Source organism: Micromesistius poutassou, assembly GCF_964030765.1.
Source record: "Micromesistius poutassou genome assembly, chromosome: 6".
NCBI lineage: Eukaryota > Metazoa > Chordata > Actinopteri > Gadiformes > Gadidae > Micromesistius > Micromesistius poutassou.
Genome location: NC_140276.1, coordinates 12,407,104 through 12,427,066, shown reverse-complemented (window position 1 = coordinate 12,427,066; position 19,963 = coordinate 12,407,104). Strand labels below are relative to the sequence as shown.

General features: G+C 49.4%; 1 protein-coding gene across 1 annotated transcript in view; it reads right to left on the bottom strand.

Annotated features, from left to right (window-relative positions):
- The window catches only part of atg2a (autophagy related 2A), a 28,659-nt gene extending 9,341 nt beyond the window's left edge, over positions 1–19,318 (bottom strand). The window contains exons 1-27 of the mRNA XM_084469851.1: positions 18,813–19,318; positions 18,328–18,490; positions 17,887–18,036; positions 17,069–17,171; positions 15,236–15,380; positions 14,391–14,642; positions 14,149–14,248; positions 12,300–12,464; positions 11,685–11,815; positions 11,173–11,251; positions 10,460–10,700; positions 9,754–9,895; positions 9,063–9,161; positions 7,979–8,134; positions 7,486–7,780; positions 6,607–6,679; positions 5,900–6,068; positions 4,420–4,562; positions 3,861–4,003; positions 3,124–3,278; positions 2,882–3,011; positions 2,500–2,684; positions 2,095–2,175; positions 1,726–1,832; positions 966–1,058; positions 327–397; positions 20–96 (exon numbers count right to left, since the gene is read on the bottom strand). Of these exons, the coding sequence (XP_084325977.1) occupies positions 20–96; positions 327–397; positions 966–1,058; positions 1,726–1,832; positions 2,095–2,175; positions 2,500–2,684; positions 2,882–3,011; positions 3,124–3,278; positions 3,861–4,003; positions 4,420–4,562; positions 5,900–6,068; positions 6,607–6,679; positions 7,486–7,780; positions 7,979–8,134; positions 9,063–9,161; positions 9,754–9,895; positions 10,460–10,700; positions 11,173–11,251; positions 11,685–11,815; positions 12,300–12,464; positions 14,149–14,248; positions 14,391–14,642; positions 15,236–15,380; positions 17,069–17,171; positions 17,887–18,036; positions 18,328–18,490; positions 18,813–18,983 (3,819 nt within the window). The 5' untranslated portion in view covers positions 18,984–19,318. The remainder of the gene's footprint in view (positions 1–19; positions 97–326; positions 398–965; positions 1,059–1,725; positions 1,833–2,094; positions 2,176–2,499; positions 2,685–2,881; positions 3,012–3,123; positions 3,279–3,860; positions 4,004–4,419; positions 4,563–5,899; positions 6,069–6,606; positions 6,680–7,485; positions 7,781–7,978; positions 8,135–9,062; positions 9,162–9,753; positions 9,896–10,459; positions 10,701–11,172; positions 11,252–11,684; positions 11,816–12,299; positions 12,465–14,148; positions 14,249–14,390; positions 14,643–15,235; positions 15,381–17,068; positions 17,172–17,886; positions 18,037–18,327; positions 18,491–18,812) is intronic.
- Positions 19,319–19,963: the final 645 nt, after the last annotated feature.

Genomic DNA, 19,963 nt, shown 5'->3' with positions numbered 1-19,963 from the left:
CTCTCACTCTCACTCTCACCAGCTTGCCCGCATCACTGCCTTTCCACGTGGTGATTGCCAGCTCCAGCAGGTCGATGTCCAGCACACACACATAGTCTGTGTGGAGAGAGCGCAGAGCATGTCAATACACACACACACACACACACGTCTCTAAAGGATGAAACGCTAATGAAAGTGCAGGTGATTACCTAATTTATTGATAACCACACACACACACACACACACACACACACACACACACACACACACACACACACACACACACACACACACACACACACACACACACACACACACACACACACACACACACACACAGGTCCTACCTCTCCTCAGGTCTACGGTGTCACTCTCACACTTCTCTGAGAGGTAGAGGGCAGAGTCATCCAGGATGAATCTAGACCAGAGTAGAGAGACGGATGAGAACTCTCTCTGGCGGCAGTAGCCAAGGAGGGAGAGTGGGTCGGCTGGTAAACGGAAGGCTGACACCTAACCCTGACTGCTCCTGACGAGCTGGCTGTCGCCCTGCGTGGTTGACTCCGCCGTCGGGGTGTGAGTGTGTGCATGAATGAGTGAATGTTAGGCAATATTGTAAAGCGCTTTGAGTGGCCACTGGTCAGAAAAGCGCTGTATAAATGCAGCCCATTTACCATTCAACTCGTTCCAGCACTACAGGTCTAAGGTCATAGAGCCACAAAACGAGGGAAGAGGGAGACAAGACACACACTTTTTACACACACTTTTACACTCAGAGATTGAGCATTGCGCATCTTATTATATCCACATTGTGATTTCGCGTTTACACCTTTCAAGTTAACTCTAATCTTGTGTCCTGTGTCATTATTCTGTTAGCACGGCTCCGGACTTTGTGATCTTTGTGTTTCTCCCGCTTCAGGTGACGAAGTGGGTGAAGGACAGAACCCTTTAGGTTCAGCCAGCAGGGGCCGGTGCTGAGCAGGTCCTACCTGAGGTGGAAGGTGGCCGTGTCCACGATGATGTTGCTGGACAGAGAGAAGGACTCTGCAGTGAAGACGACTCTCAGCGGCAGGTACAGAGGCCTGGGTGGATTGGTGGTTTTTCTTTAGATTAGCTTTTTGCCATAATAGCGTTTGGTTTTGTTATAGACAGCCAGACACACAGGAATAAAATGAATGCACCCAGCAAAATCAAAACACAGTATTTTCAGTTGGTTGGTTGGTTGTTCGCTTTACAGCAGTGTATTGGAACTATTTAGCAAAAAAAAAAATTTTTTTTTTTTCACATAGACATTGTGCTTTGTCCACATCTTTTCACTGGCGCAGACTCGGTCCTGCAGTTCTATTTCCGGATTAGTGATGTGGAGATGTAAACGCAGCCAGCTCTGCAAAGACCTGCATGGCATCTCTGAGCCTGACGTGGGTCTCCACACCCATGCAGTACGCACAACTGTGGATTCAGCTGCAGTGGCTTCTCCCGGCCCTTTCCAGAGCTGAGGGTGAGGGGGTGTGGAATAGTGTGGGCCTGTGAAGACTTTAAAGACTGAAACTAATGCTATACAAATAAATGTGACTTTCAAGAGTGTGTCAAACGGGTGGGTTGTAACCGGAAGGTTGCTAGTTCGCCCTCAATGTAATGTCAAATGTAAACGCCTCAGGTGTTGCTAGGGTTTTCTGCAATGGTCATATCTGTGCGGTTTTAATATGTGTGTGCATATGAGTGTGTGTGTGTGTGTGCGTGTGCACAGACCTGTAGTCCACAGCGCAGGTGGCCAGCTGTGTGTGGAGGACGGTAATGACAGCAGGCGCGGTGTATCCCAGAATGGGGTCGTCGATGACGTCCAGAAACTCAACGAGCTGCAACCACAAAAGACGTAACACAACACGGACCCGTTAATAGGATTATGCTGTCGCCGTTCAGGGCAAGAATAGGGTAGATAAGGTCCAACAGATGTTGGACCATTTTTAAAGAAAATATCTCTTGGGAAGAATTCGGTTTTCCGTTATTTTCCCTCCTGCTCTTGTCTACTGTTCTTCGTCCGTATGACATTAGTAGAGATTTCTCGTGAAGGAAACTGCAGTGCAGGATGAAGAGTGACAGCTGGACGGGTCTCCCTACCTGCTCATACCAGCTGTGGCCGGTCTGGGTGACGTAGTGACGCATGGTGGCGCCCTGAAGGCGCACAGCAACCAGGAACTCCTACCACAACAACAACAACAACAACAACAACAACAACAAGAGAATGAGTGGGTTGGATTGGTATAGAATCATCAAGTACCACTGCAATACAATAGAACACATTCAGTCAGCTCGTGTTCTGGTTTGATTGAGGTCATTATACAATCTCCATTAAAGAAGGAATATGTAATACATGCTTTCGCTTCACTACTGTTTTGAAGACTTGAGTTTGGGTGCGGACGAATCTAACCCAAAGCCAATCACCAGGGAAGCCATTTTAAGATGATTGGTACTGGTAACGCTGATGATTGAGTCGCTGAGGCCTGATCATTGGGGAAGACCCACCTTGACGTTCCTCTTGGGGTCCAGGGAGATCTTGATCGCCGTTGACAGCATCTGGAGCCCGCTCTCCCTGCCGCTCACGCTGCTCACCCCCGCCTCCGTCTGGTAAATGGTTGGGTCCAGGTTCTTCGGAACGGTGAAGTTGGGCATTTCCAACCGTTCTGGGAGAGGGGACTCTTTCACTGCAGCTGTTAGAGGAAATAATGAGGGAGAAATTAATCATTATCTGGTGGCGGCAATCTGTATTGTAAAAGTACAGAAATGGATGAGGGCCTAATATATTAAAAAAATAATATCACTATATAAAATGTTGGGATCAATTACTTTTTTTATCTTCAATGAAACAGTGTTCAGTGTTTTGCTTAGGAGGGGTCATAAAACCAACCTTTATGATAAAGGTCCACTTTCTTGCTCTCCACACACAGGAAGTTGAGATTGGGGTTGTTCTGGTGCTGTGCAACGCTGAATATCTTCCCTCCTTCCAGGTCCAACACAAGCTCCCCATGATGATGGTCCTTTGAGCACAGGGTATAAAAGGGCAAAATGAATAGACTAATCCCCAATTAAAAGACTACAATCCAAAAAAAAAAGAATTTTCAGAGAATGCGCTGCAGTGGGTTGGCTGACCTTCCTGTCCGTCATGGCCTGGAGGCGGCCCTTGCCGATGACCACGGTGAGGGTGAGGAGGCTGAGGCTGTGGTTCGGCCGAGGCTGGGACGCTCTCCTCTCTGCTGAGTCGTCCGCCGAGTAGAACGGAGGCTCCTCCTCTTCCGAATCGGAATCTGAAAAATGCATTTTAAGTATCTGTTTAAAAACTGGATTGACAGTCAACCATTCTCACTAGCATCATGGATGTGTATTCAATTTAAAAAGTTACTTATTTTAAAAATAAGTCTTATTGTTTTTGTACATCAGCGTGTATCCAGGAATTTCTTGTTGCTGATACTCCTGCTGATATAGGACTCAAGAGTTGTAGTAATGAGAAATCCCAAATAAATGCATGTATAGCGTTACCTAGGCTAATCAAACCTTTGTTTTGCCACGTCTCGCGTCAGAAATCCTTGAAGAGTTTCCAACTCATTCCATTCATGCACACATTCACACACTGATGCTGGTGTCAACCATGCAAGGCGACAGCCAGCTCGTCAGGAGCAGTTAGGGTGAGGTGGGATGAGCCGGGGATCGAACTAGCAACCTTCCGATTACCAGCCAACCCGCTCTACCCCCTGAGCCACATGCTGCCCCAATAATGATCAGAATACCAATTACATTCCTTCGCTCTGATACTTAGAAAACAGCAGCGGTAACTACAATGTGACGTCATGATATTGATACCGTATTGAACCAAACTCGGTCACACTCACCGAGCCTGAAGGCCGACTTGCACAGCTGGAATTCGTTGTCGTGGTGACGGCGGTTGAGGTGGGCAGCGGGGTGGTGGGGGTCAGAGTGAGGAGGGGGAGGGGGAGGAGGAGGGGGCTCCCACATTAAGAGGTCATTGTTGATCCTGAGGGGTAGATAAAGAACGATGGAGAAAGGGGGGGGGGGGGAGTAAACCTGATGTAAACCTGGTGTGAACCTGATGTGAACCTGGTGTGAACCTGATGTGTGTCTGGTGTGAACCTGATGTAACCCTGATGTGAACCTGATGTGTGTCTGGTGAGAACCTGGTGTGAACCTGATGTAAACCTGGTGTGAACCTGATGTAAACCTGATGTAAACCTGGTGTAAACCTGGTGTGAACCTGGTGTGATCCTGGTGTGAACCTGGTGTGAACCTGATGTGTGTCTGGTGAGAACCTGGTGTGATCCTGGTGTGAACCTGGTGGGAACCTGGTGTGTGTGTCTGGTGTGTGTCTGGTGTGAGCCTGGTGTGAACCTGATGTTTGTCTGGTGTGAACCTGGTGTGAGTGTGGGGCGCCACCTGTTGTAGATGCTCTGGAAGGCCTGCTTGCTGGGCAGGAGGATGTAGGCGAGCGGCAGGCTGATGTCCATGGCACACCGGCAGTGGGCCACACAGTGAGCCTGGAACTGAAGCATCTCCTCTGGGTCAGCGGGGATCACCATCTGCACCCCGGCCAGGGAGAGAGAGGGGAGAGAGGGAGAGGGGAGAGAAGAGAAAGGGGAGAGAGAGGAGAGAGAAGAGAGGGGAGAGGGAGAGAGAGAGAAGAGGGAGAGAGAGAAGAGAGAGGGGGGGAGAGGGGTGAGAGAGGAGGGGGAAAAGAAGATAGGCAAGAGAGAAGATTGGAAGGGAGAGATGGGAGAAAGAAGAGAAGAGAAGGGAGAGAAAGAAGAGAGAGGGGAGAGAGAGAAGGGAGAGGGGAGAGCGGAGAGAGAGACAGAGAGAGAAGAGAGTGGAGAGAGAGAGTTAGAGGGAGATAAAGAGATCATGTAAAGATTCAATAAGAGACATGGAAAAGGGGGGAAATAAGACCAAATGAGAGGTAACGGGTAAGAGAATTAGGGATAAACATGCAAGTAAATGTCAGAGCCTGATAGTGTGTTCTGGACAATAGACGTACTATTTGTGTGCAATGTGGTCCTCATGTGTGTGAGAATTTTGTATATGCCTCCAGGTTTTTACATTTACATTTTTACATGGTTGCAGTATCAACTAAATTCCCTTTTTTCGAAATGTAACACAGAGGTGCTGTGCAGGAGCATAGTGGCTCCACAGCTCTATTACACTCTTCGGGGAGAACCCTGGCCTCTATGTGCCTGTAGGTCTGTTGGTACAAGATGGCCGCTTTAGGCCCTGTCCACACGGAAACTACTTTTTGGTGAAAACGCATAAGTCTTGTGTGTTTGGGCTGACCGTCCAGATGGATCCGGCGTTTTCGGTTGCCGAAAACACACTTTTTTGAAACCAGATCCCACGGTGGATAAGATAAAAACGGCCCTATGCATTTTCCTATTCGGATTCTTGTGGACGGCCGATACGCAAACGATGACGTCATCTCCCCCCCCCCCCCCCCCCACCAGGAGGGGAACGTTAGAGTTCTGTCGAATATGTTTTGTTTGATTTGTATTATTTTTGTAGCTTTAAATACAGCCCCTTGGTAAATTAAATCACTAACTGTACATTAAAAAGCATTTTCTGCTCAATCTAAAAGGTTTAACAATTGCTTTCTCCTCCTCAACTTTATGTTTGTATACAGCGCGCAGGATTGATGCACATGAACCAGCGCCACACAGTGGCCTTCAATATGTACTACAGCGTTTCTACAGCTCAATGCGTTTTTTTTGCGATGAGTCCGTCTTTACAGAGATATTCCTGAAACGCAGCCGAGGAAAAGGGAAGGGGAAAAGATTGTTTTCGCCCGTGCGGATGGGGCCTTAGCCTGTGTGGTCTGTGTGTCTCAGCATGGCTGTGCGTGTCTGGCTGTGCCCCTGGGCGCCCCCACCTCCTCGGTCTCGAACATGGTGCGGTTGGAGGAGAAGGGCGAGCTGGTCTTGTCGCCGATGTCACACGGGCTCTCGAAGGACATGGTGGCCAGGTCCCGGGCCAGGCAGCCCAGCCCCCCGCCGGGCCCCGAGCCCTGGGCGTCCCCCCCACTCACACGCACCGATAGCCTGGAGGGGAGGGACGGGGCAAGGGACAGAGTGGGAGAGAGTGGGACAGAGTGGGAGAGAGTGGGAGAGTGGGAGAGAGAGAGTGAGTGAGAAAGACAGAGAGAGTTAGTGAGTGAGTGAGTTAGTGAGTGAGTGAGTCAGAGACAGAGTGAGTGAGTGAGTGAGTGAGTGAGTGAGTGAGTGAGAGAAGGAATGAGAGAGGGAGAAAAAGGAACTGAACCCGAACTTGGTTTTGGTTCGTGCACCAAATGAATGATAAGGGGTGATCAATTGGATAACATTTAGTGTTGAAGACTCTTTATTCTCTTCATTTACTATTTACACAACCACATCTCATGACAAAGAGCAATACAAATATAAATGTTAGTCAAACAATATATATAAACTTTTTTTTTTTTTTTTCTTTGTTCAACGTCAAGATATGTGTGTGGGATATTGTGTGCGGAAAAGCAAAAGAGTTTTGGACTTTGTTTCAGTCCAGAGCCTAATTCTGAGAGGAGTACATCCATGAGTACGTCTATCTCCGGTAGGGGCTCACCTGGGAAGAGATTCGCCATTCTTCTTCACCCTGATACAGGGGAAGGAGTCTCCCTCCCAGCCTTCATAGGACCCTGGGAGAGGAAGGAATCAACATTCATTACAGAGATGTAACGTGCAGAAATAAAGGCTGTTGTGGACTGGAGGCAAAGTAGGTAACTGACTGAGGACCTGATGGAATGCAATACAAAATGCATGTGGACAGTTGGTTTATCTGATCCTGCTATCCTTTGCATCGGCATGATAATACACAGGTCCTATAGGCCCCACTCCCAATTCTGTGTTCACACCCTAATGCCCACTCTGAAGTAAGACGCCAATCCCCTACCTGCGCTTAACTGACATGTATCCACATTCACTCAATCAAATATAAATAAATACGTTGAGCTGTGCAGAAAACACCATTGAGACATAAGAAGTGCATTGTTCTCACTACCCTGTTCCACCCAGATACTTCCACGCACCACTGCTGACGCTGACGTGAGACATCTCACCAGCTGCACCATTTACATTTACATTTAGGGCATTTCGTAGACGCTTTTATCAAAAGCGACTTGCAATAAGTACATTTGTCAGAAGAAGGTGAAACAATATATCTCTCTCAGTACAGTAAGGATGTTCATAGAACCAAGTGCCAAGCACTAACAATCGCTGGGTTAACCAATTCCCCGTATATAGCAGAGATAGCTAGGATACGAAGCTACTTAACCAAGAACTATAACTACGTACGACAGACAATAAGTACGTACATTAAGTGCCAGGACGTACAAAATACAATGAGTAGGAGGGGAGGGATTGGGGTGGCTATGCAGAGTCTGGGTGAACTCTGAACGCCACCTGAGCACCACGGATGCACGCGACGGCCCCGCAGGGCCCTCACCTTGCAGGTCGCTGAAGGAGGCCTCCAGGAGCTGGGTGAGGCAGGGGGCCTCGGCGCGGGGCTGGCCGGGGGGAAGGCCGGAGGGCCGCTGCTGCTCCCCCTGCAGGTCCGGCGCCTCCTGGTGCCGGAGCTCCAGGTCCGAGAGCTCCAGCACCAGGGTCTCCGACCGCACGGCCTTCTGGGTCGGCGGGCGCCGCGCCGGCGGAGGCCGCAGGTCCGGCACGGGGAAGCGGAGCCGCAGGACGGCGTGCGGAGACGCCAGGGAGAAGGAGGAGTACAGCTCGCTGCTGAGGACCTGGGGAGGGGGGTGGGGGGCATAGAGAGAGGGAGACAGGTCTTTAGGGTGTGTGTGTGTGTGTGTGTGTGTGTGTGTGTGTGTGTGTGTGTGTGTGTGTGTGTGTGTGTGTGTGTGTGTGTGTGTGTGTGTGTGTGTGTGTGTGTGTGTGTGTGTGTGTGTGAGCGTGCGTGTGTGTGTGTGTGTGTGTGTGAGCACCTGTGTGCTTGCAGGCTGGGGGTTCTGTGTGGGACAGTGGCTGAAGGCCCTGCTCAGGTTTCCCAGGCGACTCAGGACGTCCAGGTCCAGCTCAGCACTCAGCTCTGCCAGCTCCACCTTCACCACGCTGTCCCGGCGCACCACCCGCTGCCGGCCCTGCACACACACACACACACACACACACACACACATACACACACACTTAGACCAACGCCATATACTAAGAAATAGCTGTTTTCGAATAAAATCAACACATGACAACATTGATATCGCACAGATATCGCTGCTGTTGAGCGAGCGTGGGCAGAAGCAACCGGGAGATTGATGGCGAACACAGAAAGACGTAGAAGCATGTCTGAACAGCTGATTTCTCAGGAAAGGGGAGCTCCTGTCTATTCTGCAGTGCCTTGCAGACAGGACAACGCCTAGCTGGCTGCCTGGGGATCTCCATAAATAGGCGGTGGCCTTGAGGCCTTCCCAGATGATGAGCATTGGAAAATATTTTGCCGTTCAGACTTTTTTTTTTTTGGCCTTGTTCCTGTTATATGTGCAGCAGAACAGGAAATCAGCTTTGTACTGAGCCAGGCCATTTTAAATTGTAACTTTGTTACCTTTAATACTTTCCTGCATCATAAAAAAAAAATATATATATATATATCGATATACTGTATATCTTCAGAAAGCCCCAAGAAATAAGATGTTCAAACAAAGGGTGGGTACTTCAGTCACTTCAAGTGTAGCGATGGAGCATAGTATATCTGTCCGTTATAAGAGAAGGTGTAGCCACCGAACACGCACTGTATATGTTTTTCAGTTATTTGACACCAAGTAAAGCAATGGACTCACGGTATCTGTTTTGTTTTTCACAGAGTACTCACAAATTATATAAAAATAACTGGAGTGGCGCTCCTTATACGTGGTGTTATTTAATAATAAATTGAAAGTGTGGGTTATGACTCACCGCACCCCCGCCCTCAGTCAGCTACAACCACAAATATAGTTTGATGCAACGTTAACGTGCAAAATGAAACGATAGTACAGTATAGCAGAGTGAGTGAGAGAGTGAGTGTGTGCTTAAGGTTACCTTGCGCTGCTGTTTCTCCGTGAGGCCGTAGTGCAGCTGAGCACAGGGTCGGGCAGCAGCACCCAGCGTGAACAGACCCGCCTTCTGGAACTGGAGCAACTACACACGCACACGCACACACACACACACACACACACACACACACACACACACACACACACACACAGAAGAGAGCAGGACATAAATTGATCGAATCGAATCACTAACTCGTTAGGTCTGGCCGGTAATAAAGAGGGACAGTAGGACAGCAGACATTGCGCTGATATCCAAGCTGTATGAGCCGAGGGAATGACAGACAGACATGTCAGGGTTTACCGCAGAAAATATGTTATTTGAGGTGTTGGTGGTGTTCGCCGGGGGGGGGAGTAGCATCGCTACAGGCTATCCTCTGTGGTTTGAAAAAGAATAATTCAAGGTCCCTTTGGTAATTGCACTCTTTTACAGGTGGACCATTTACGCTTTTTGTCATGCAGGCTGTCAGACTGTTAACCTGCAGCCTGTTCCACAAGTCTGTCTTGATCTATACACAGAGAGCAAATGAAGCTCAGATGATTTTATACTTTTGTATATTATTAACAATAAAAAAAACTTGGGAAAGTGCTGTGGGAAACCCTTGCATGTTAATCCTGCGTGTGGATGGGTTTGAGGGGTCCCGGTGGGGCGGGACAGGGAGAGGAAGCGGGCGTGGCACCTGGCAGTACTGCGGCCCTCCGTCCCCCCACAGACACTCCAGCAGCTCCAGCCGGCTGAACGACAGGTCAGAGGTCACCGACCGGCTGTGGCGCCCGCCGCTCCTCGTCTCGCACGCCACCTGCACCGCCGCGCCCGTCAGCCTAGGACGGGTGGAGACGAGAGACGTTACGGATCGCAGTACAACAGGGTACTGCCACACTATTCACATCGAATATTCATGAAAAAGGTTTTAAATTCATCAAGTGTTCGTGATTGAGTGTGAGAGTAAATGAAGGTGAGCATGAGGGTGTGTCTGCATGCGTGTGTGTGTGTGCGCGCGCGCACGCCTTTGCGTGTGTGTTTGGATTGTCCGCACGCGTGGGTCCACGTGCGCGTATGTGTCTGCGCTGGTGTGTCTGTGCGGGTGTGTCTGCGAGCGTGCATGTACCCACGTGATGTTGGGGTCAGGGCAGGCCGTGGCAATGTGAATCTCATCGAATGTTCATGAAAAAGGTTTTAAATGCATCAAGTGTGTATGATTGAGTGAATGAAGGAGTAGGTGAACAAGTGGATGTCTGCGCGCATGGTTATGTCTGTGTGCACGCGTGGTGTCTGCGTGCGTGCGCGCACTAGTGTTTGCAAACGCGCGTGTACTCACCTGATGTTGGAGTGAGGGCAGGCTGTGCGTGTGTGTGTGCGTGTGTGTATGTGCTTGGTGTGCCCACCTGATGTTGGAGTGAGGGCAGGCCTTGGCGAAGCTGCTCCGGAGGTGGTGGAAGTCCCTCTCGCTGAACATGCTGTCCTTGAAGAAGGCCAGCTCGCGGAAGAACACTTGGGCCAATGAGGGGGCTCCGTCGGCGGCGGGGGGCGGGTCCTCCTGCAGCAGGGTCAGGGTGAGGCCGCCCAGCGACAGCCGCAGCAAGGCGTCTGGCTTCATGGGCTCAGACTGGCCGCTGTGGGAGCGGCCTGGGGGCGGGGCAGAGGGCTCACCTCAGACACTAAAGCTTTATTTATACACAACATTTTCAACATACACATGTACAAATACAACAACAACATGATTGAGGTTGAGAGAAATATAACCAGATGCATACAACTTTAATAAATAATATGAAGATTAAAATGAAATATTTCCTTATTAAACTTGATTTGAATGTAATAAACACCAAGCCCTAGAAAGCAGCTTTTCATAATAAGTGCGGCGTTATTATTCATCAAATGGATAAAAAGTAGAAATTCAATAATGCAGTGGGGGAACCATGAAAAGCTACAAACTGCGATATTAAAAAGGAAAGGATGCCAAAGCATTATTTATATTCAGCTGTGACCATCTTGGGAACTCAGTAACTCATGTAACTCGCCCAGCCCATCTGGCTTGTCTCTGCTCTGATCTAAGGGCCCTTGGCAGAGCTAGGCCCCACCAGAGGCAGGTGGTTACCTCTGGGGCGACTGCTGGCCTGGGACAGGCTGGACATGGAACCTGCTACAGGATAACGTCTGGGGTAGTTCGACATGCCCTGGGAGGGAGAGAGGGAGAGAGGAAGGGAGACCAACATCAGCCTTCAAATAACGAAATAGGGTTTTGATCTGCTGTAGTAGAGATTTTAAAACCAGATGGTAAGCATTAGATCACTGCGCTCTTCGAAACACAGTATAAATAATATCATTATACATTATAGGTATCCTTTTTGTCAGTTCAAAAGGATACCTGGTTCAAGTTATAATCCAGATGTGCATTTAAAGCCGCCACAGGCGAACAGACTAACCGAGGAAAATATGGACAGAAAGGAAAGAACGACCACCAGGCACATAGTTAGGAGCAACCGATGCTTTGATGCAGAGAGGCACCATAAGACAAAGGGCAAGACAGACAGTCTGTCAGCCAGACAAACAGACAGACTGGCGGGGGGGGGACGGTGGGTGAGCAGACAGAGGGAGAAGGTCAGGTACCTGGGCCGGCTGCGAGAGGCTGTTCAGGCTGAGCGTGGAGGACTCCATGTCGCTGTCGGAGAGCTCACTGCCGGAGCGCGCCGACGTCACGCTGACACTCATCGCTCCGGGACCCATGGAGTAGAACATGTCTGAGCACACGCAGCAGGACACCGGTCGTCAGGTGAGGTACAGCCCGTTGGGAGGGGCGTTGTACGCTAACGTATTTGAAACATGGCCGGGCTGGGCCTAGCTCTTAGTCCTACACCTTGCATTTCTAATGTAACACACGATTCGGGGGCATTATTCAAAAGCGTTGAGAACTGGTGGACCGCCGTCACTCAGTTCCCGCCCACTCGTGGAGATTGTGAAAACCATTATCTGAAACCTGTAGGTGTGCGCGTATCAAGAATGGATTCTCTTATGAACCGCCCCGACATGTGAACACGCAGAGACGACTTTGAGCGTGCCATGGCTTTTGTGCACATGGATTCGCCTTTTTTAATCTAATCACAGTCAAAATAGGCCAAAGTTGTACATTCTACACATTACTCTCATGTAAACAGGGCCAGTGTATTGAGATGGGTCAACTCCATTCTACAGGTCCGACCACGACCCCCCCCCTCCCCCTCCCACCTCCGTTCTCCATCCCGTAGAGGAAGGGGTCCAAGTCGCCGTCCTCGTCCCAGTCCCGGTCCCGGGGGGTGGAGTCCAGCTGTTTGCTGAGGTCCTCCTCGATGAGACGCAGGTCATCGGGCTCCAGGGGCTGGCTGTGGACCCCGGGGCCCTTACTCTCTGGCTCTGGGGGTGAAGGGGGGGGGGGGGGGAGAAGGGGTACGGGTCTTGTGTGAGTAACCACGGATATTATGGGCCCTTGCAGAGGCCCAAGGATGGGCTGACCTTTTGATTTTGATTTTAGAAGAAGCTCAAACATGCAGGAGAAGGGATGTGTCACACAAAGAAAACCTGTGGAAATATTAGCAACACCTCTACCCAAGTTCCGGCCCCCTGGAACCACGGAGCCGTCTGATCGCATTTACAGCAGAATGAAACCGCCAATGTGTGGGAGGGTAAATTGGGGTGCTAGCTCAAGCTGGCAATTTACCTCGGGCAGTGTAATCACGCACACCATGCTGGGAAAAAGGCGTGCATAAGACGTCTACTGAAAAAGGAGGACACACTGCACAGGATTTCAGAACATATCCCGGAATTTATGGCTGCATTATCACAGGGAACGCTCTATGAAGACTGACATTACAGTATTCAAAGGTCAGTTCTGCATGTATAGGCGACCTTGTTATCCCTTTACAAAGTTCAATCCAGTAGTGAGTGCTTACATACTGTGTGTATTAAAGCCGATTTGGATGGATGCAATTAAACAAGGGCAAATCAAACAGGAACCACTCGTCAGATGGCGTTCATCGACCTGAACACACCTCTCCATAACAGGAACCATGTTGGCAAACACAGCCAGCTTGTGTTCCCGACCGGCGGTTGGGAGAGGTGTCAAAGTCGACCATTATTCTCCCTGGTCAATTATTAAACAGGTATGCTTGGTGGACCGGCGTCAGTGAACTTACTCTGCCTCTTTTTGTTGACCATGTAGATATTCTGTGCATAACCTCCATCGCATAAGGATAACGATAAATCCCATTGAAAGGGATGACATTATTGATAGGGGCTGGCATAACTAACATGGTTGGCTCTTTAGCTGTTGACGGGGGCTAGCATAACCAACATGGTTGGCTCTTTAGCTGTTGGCGGGGGCTAGCATAACCAACATGGTTGGCTCTTTAGCTGTTGGCGGGGGCTAGCATAACCAACATGGTTGGCACTTTTAAATTTTTAAGTTTAACTGTACTTAACTGCAGCTACCCCCCCCCCGCCCCCTTTCTCTCCCCTTGTCTTTTGTTGTGTATTGTTATTGTGTTACTATTGTGAAAAATCAATAAACTAAATCAAGTCTAAAGGCCCATTCGAACGGACGAAACAACTGCCAACATTGTTGCCCGTCGATTAGCCCTACTTTGGTGCCATGCTGCATTCTGGGACAGCAACATGCCCCATAGTGCTATGCAGTCATTAAAGTGCGCCTGCGGGCATTAAACGCGTTGAGCGGTCTGTGCAAACTGATGCATCGACGCAACAATGTCGAGCTGCGCTTCGGGGAACACGGAACAAAAGAAATGTTGGGACTTGTTGCCAAATGTTTAAACTTCAGCCAACGACATCCAACAAGTCCCAACGAGTGCCGACATGCCATGCAAACGGACGCAACGTGCTGCGCCAGACAACGTCGGGACTTGTTGGCCCACCATGTCGTGTCTGTTTGCATGGGCCCTGAGAGAAGGAATATATAAGGATATAAGGATATATATATATATATATATATATATATATATATAAGGAGGATATATATATAAGGATATATACATATATAAGGAGCGATCAGTGGAGAGCGTTGAGTCGAGTTCATTGTCAGTACCGGTGTCTATGCAGAGAGCGGCCATCAGGTCTGTCAGGTGGATGATCTGATCGGGGGACAACAGCAGGTGCAGACATCCCACCTTTCCATCCAGCTCCAGCTGATGAACACGCACACGCACACACACACACACACACACACACACACACACACACACACACACACACACACACACACCAGGACATGAGAGATAAAAACGTACATGCTGGCTCCAATCCAAACACACACCAACACACACTCACCTTTGGTCCGGGCAGCATGTCGTTCTGTTTGATTTTGACCATGGTCTCGATGAAGCCTGAGCAGCTTCCTATCAGGAGAGGCTGCTGGGCGGGACGGGACGGCGCCTTGGGGGGCGATTCCTCTTCTTCTTCTCCCTCATCTTCCTCCTCATCGTCATCATCCTCCTCCTCATCCTCATCCTCCTCCTCCTCCTCCTCCTCCTCTCCTTCACTAGCAGCTGCGGAGCCCTGGGGCTCCGGGGCTGGGGGGCCCTGAGTGGACAGGGACAGAGAGGATCCAGAGTCAGAGGGCCGTAGCTCGGTCACACACAGAGCCCGCTGCGCGGGAGCCCCTTCACGTCGGGCCCCCTCTACGTCTCCCACAGACACAGCGCACTCCAAACCAAGGGGGCCGTTCGAATCGTGTCCCCACTGCAATCGGACTGTTCAAGGCATCATTGTCCCTTTGAGTTATTTTAAGTAATAACACCCACTCTAACTAATACACCTACCATGTGGACGAGGTTCAGAACGGAAAAGTAATTTTAATGTAGACTTCACATTGAGTGCAATACCCAATGTACATTGATCTATTTAAATTAGAGAGGCAGAGAGAGAGAGAGAGAGAGAGAGAGAGAGAGAGAGAGAGAGAGAGAGAGAGAGAGAGAGAGAGAGAGAGAGAGAGAGAGAGAGAGAGAGAGAGAGAGAGAGAGAGAGACAGACAGACAGACAGACAGACAGACAGACAGACAGACAGACAGAGAGAGAGCTATGGTGGCCCCACAGGTGACAGCTGTCCATCTCCAAAAGAGCATCCAGGCTGCTTCCACAACCTGAGGAAGGCTGTACCAGGGAGGGGGTCCCACCTGGTGTGTGCCCGTGCTCTCGTAGAAGAGCTGCACGGCGCTGAGCTGGAGGATCTTGTGCAAGAAGGCCGGGGGCTGATGGATGTCCACAGGCACCGCGTTCTGCCCGGCTGGCTCTCGCACCGCCTCGTCACAGTACTCTAGCCTACACACACACACACACACGCACACACACACTTTGTGATCAATGTGTTCAATTTATTGAAATAATAGTGCTAGGTGGTCTCGGGTCCTACATTTGTTATTTAGTCGTTTTAGACTTTGCTAAATGTCTGCGGCTTGCTCGATGGGCAATGAACGGGATTTGACAGGGCTGGGGTTATTGGGTTTGCCCCCACCCTGTGACCGGGTAGTTGTGGGGAGTTCCCTCTTTACCAATGGGATTCTGATGGAGAGGGAGAAGGCTTTTGCTCCGACATCAGGGACCGAGACGGCACAACCTACCGCCTGTACATAACCAGAGGACATCGGAGAACCTTTTTTACCAAAACCACCCGACGGAGCTGGACGCAGCCAACAAAGACCGGCACTCCTGTCGCCGATGTGACGGTGTCTGAGCGGTCAACTCCCAAACACCGGTGTGTACCACACTTATTGTATGTTGTACTGAGTTATAGTACTCAGTTGTGTAGCATCTTATCCTAGCTATCGTCGTTGGATGCAGAGAATGGGTTAACCTGCGAATGCTCTGCACTTGGTTCTATGAACATCCTTACTGTACCAACAGAGATATATTGCTTCACCTTCTTATGACAAATGTACTTGTAAGTCTGCTAAATGCTCTAAATGTAAATGTGTGAGCTTTAGTTGCCCGCTACACTGGGTTTGTCAGGCCAGAGCGGTTTATGCCCTGATAGACGGCGAGGCCCGTGTTGAAGGAGGCTTGGGATCTCTCTGCCCAGGGTACCCTGACGCCCCCACATACATGCAGTAGGAATGCAATGGCTCATCTGTTGGCAGAATGAGTGTTGGTTCCCTCTGCCACTACTGAGCTGGTGGACAGTTCTTCAGAGGAAGGTAGGGGGAGAGGGCAAGGGCGAGTGGGACCTATAGTGACTTGCAGATCTGACTCGGTGGACATTTCACACAGACGTCAGCTGACTTAAGTGGCAACACCAGGCCACTGGAATGAGCTTGAATAACAATTATTATTACCAAACTGGCCAATAGGCCAGATCATAGCTGCACAGCACATAATTATGGGGATAGACTAGTTCTGTAGTCTAACTTTTGCTGAATTGTGGTAAACCAACCCTCCAACACAACCGCCAGTTCATTACAGCTCAATAGCCTGTTATAGCCTCTGTTATAAACTCTGTTATAGCCAAATACACTGATTCCTTCTCCTACCTGCTTGGCTGTTAGGACACACATATCAGACTTAAGTTTCCAATCACATGTGGCCCAGAAGGGAATCCAATGTAGGAAACAATACAATGACATGCAATATCCCCTCTGATGACCAGCCATGGGGTTACAGGCCCACAGTACATACTGTTGGGGACACTTGCGCAATGCATTAAGCCAATTTCTCTGAACTTGAGAAGTGAGACAGCATCTTCTGCTCGTCTTCTGGGAGGCTACAGAACAGGAGGGGAGGTTAAGGGTGAAATCTGACCCCAGGCCACCATTTCCCCTGCAATCACATACTGGGACATCTGTGGTCAAATAGCAGCTGCTGTTGTTGTTGTTGTAGTAGGGTCTTTCAGGGCGTTGGTCAAATGGAGGCTTGCGTTCTTCTCTTCACATTTGGTGAATCAGAAACTAAGTGAATACGAAACCAAAACCAATTCTCCCCCCCCCCCCCCCCCACGTTGTGGGGGCAGGGCTTACCGTTTGATGTGCATCTCCAAGGCGACGCCCGTCTCCAGGTCCAGGGGTTGGTGCTCGATGCGGACGATGGTGTCCACGAAGGTGACTTTGATGCGACGGAGGACTGCACACACACACACACACACACACACATCACACGTCAAGGTTTGCAAACGGTGCTTAGCCAGACATCATAGCAATGTAGGCACCGTTTCATACATGTAATGAAAACGATATCCTCACCAAAAGCCATCCGTAGGCTGCCTTAAATGTAGGGTAGGACATTTGTTTTGGTGCTTACCTACCAACCTCTGCCCACTCTGCCCTTGCACTTGCACACGACCGGAGGCTTCCACAAGGATAGGCAGACCTGTTGCTAAAGCTAGCGCCCCAGTCAGGTGTTTTGGGGAGGATGGCTTCGGAGGGAGGCCTGGTGGGCTGGGTGGGATTTTTTTTCGGTTGGATACTATCAAATTCTCGCTTACTCCCGCTGGTTTTTCCAAACGGCCTACCGTAGTGTTAATGCAAAGTAATCTAATATCAGGTGATGTTTGGGAGAAATGTTTTGACAAAACAGGAAGGAGGGCTTAAGAGATGTTCTTGACAAAAGTCGGCCCGGATTGCAAAACTTTGTACTTATCGACATCACTAAGAGACAATCGAAAAATATATATATACATTGCAATGGCCTGTGTTTCACCAGAGTCTGTGCTTTGCTTTAAGTTTGATATGATCATTCTCTTCAGGCTGTCGCAGTCTCTTCAGTCGAACCATCTGGACATTGGAACTCAAACCTGCAGGATCCTGCGGGGAACCACCAGGAACACAGATTCAGTCACCTGTCTCGATGGTCTGTGCAAACATCTCCAGTCCTTCCAGCGGTGCGGGCGGCTCCTCGGACGTCTCCGGGGGATCCTTCAGACACTCCTGGGCCAGCTGCATGCTGGAGGTCATACTCGATGACCATCCCTGGGAGTCCCAACTCCCGCCTGAAAACAAGCACAACACACACACTCAAACAGCAGTCAACAGCAGACTTCGTCTGTCATCGCCACATCACTCTATAACCGTCACATCACATCACTCTATAATACTGAACTGTAGTTCAGTTTTAGTTTTAATATCACTGGTGTATGGGCCGTGAAAAATCAAGTGTCAACCAGTTTATTTAGATAAAAGTGTCCAGGCTTGCAATGCTTCAGAGCAGCTCAGGGGGAAAAGGGAGAGAGAGAGAGGGAGAGACATAACAAGTTTGGGTTACCAGTTACCAGGTGACTTACTGGTTCGATACTTGGGTCGGCATGTTATCTGAAGTCCAGTTACTTCTAAAGTGCAGTGATCTGTCACAAGGGCTTGCCAGGGAATGGTCACCGCTATGCTGCTCACGAATCCGTCCACAATCTCCAGAGGGGCACCGAGAGATTCCAAGAACTCATTAACCGCCTATTAGGGCACAAACAAACCAGGAATGGTGGACGTTTAAATGTCATGTGTTTTCATGGTGTTGGACAGAAGAGCTATGATTTAGGAAATGCAAGTAATGTGAGAAAAACAATAACAACTGGACAGATTCTGACACTGTTACTCATCGCAGTTTCTTCTAACTGCTGTTCCAAGAGTTTGTAAAAGTGAGACACATGACGTTGAGGATTGTTGATGAACTCGACTCCCAATTGCGAAATAGTCGAGGGTGCACCGTGCACGAGTTCGACAAAAACATGAGTGAGTGCTGGAAAGTTGACAGCCTCTCCCAACGTCGACTCACCCAAACGTCGAGGTTGATGTCTTTGATGACACCACTGCCATTGTACAAGTCCAAGCCCAACTGATCCAAACTCAGTCGCTCCTGCAAGAAGTGGCCGAGGTAGTGTTGCAAGAGGTACCGACAGGCCCGCTTCTTGATCGAGCCTGACCAAGGGAAGAGCCAGCGAGACATGGGGCCAGAGACAGGGGAGAGAGGGAACAAAGAGGTGGCAGAGGAGAAAACACGCGAGAACAGTCCTCTGGCCACTGCATAACAAACCAACACAAGTGTGCAAGCAAAGACTGAGCTAGTGTTAGCTAAAGAGGGGCTAGGGAAGGGGGTGGACCGTCACTCTTGTGGTTTCTTGACACCAAAACTCGAAAATCCTTTGTGTTCAGGACCGTGGAGAATCCAGACGGGCTTGACAAGATGGTCCACTTGCTATTTGTTGTTTAAGTTCACATTTTCTGACCACATCTGTCTCGGATTCAAGCGACAGGTCCTTACGCGTATCCCTTGTTTCTGGGTTGTTTATTGTTATACGTGAACTGGAGGTACGATAAACAACGGTGCGTGATGACGCCAGCCTGCCAACTTCCGGAAGAGACTCAGAGAGACGCCATCTTTGTAAGGTCTCAAAAATACGATTTGTATTATGTATTTAATACAACAAAAAAAGTGTATATATATATATATTACGTATATATACGCAAAGCTATGATTTTCAATGCGTTTTATATTATTGTGTAATTCTCATTTTTGCTGTGAATGTATTCTATACTGTACAACCTTAGGGTTGTAGGTCTATATATATATATAACCCTATTATAAATATGTAATACAGTACAGTCCTACACTACTACAGTTTTATGAAGTTTCCTACAGTGGGACATTCGGTTGGCCAAAGGCGGGGTCAGAACTGAGCCTGTCTGGGTCAGGCTGGGTAGAGCTACTGCTGTTCCCATCCCAGATGGTGAGGCTACCGGTCAGTATGCTCACCATGGAGATGCTCTGTACATCGAGATAATCTGATGATCCTGGGAGACATCCACAGCGATAGTAACGCGAATCACGGAGGGGATTGTAGCGGCCCTGACACACGCATTGTTCTTGCAGACCAGACCCACCACAGACAACTTGATACCAGGGTTGAAACTACTTCTCAATTGACT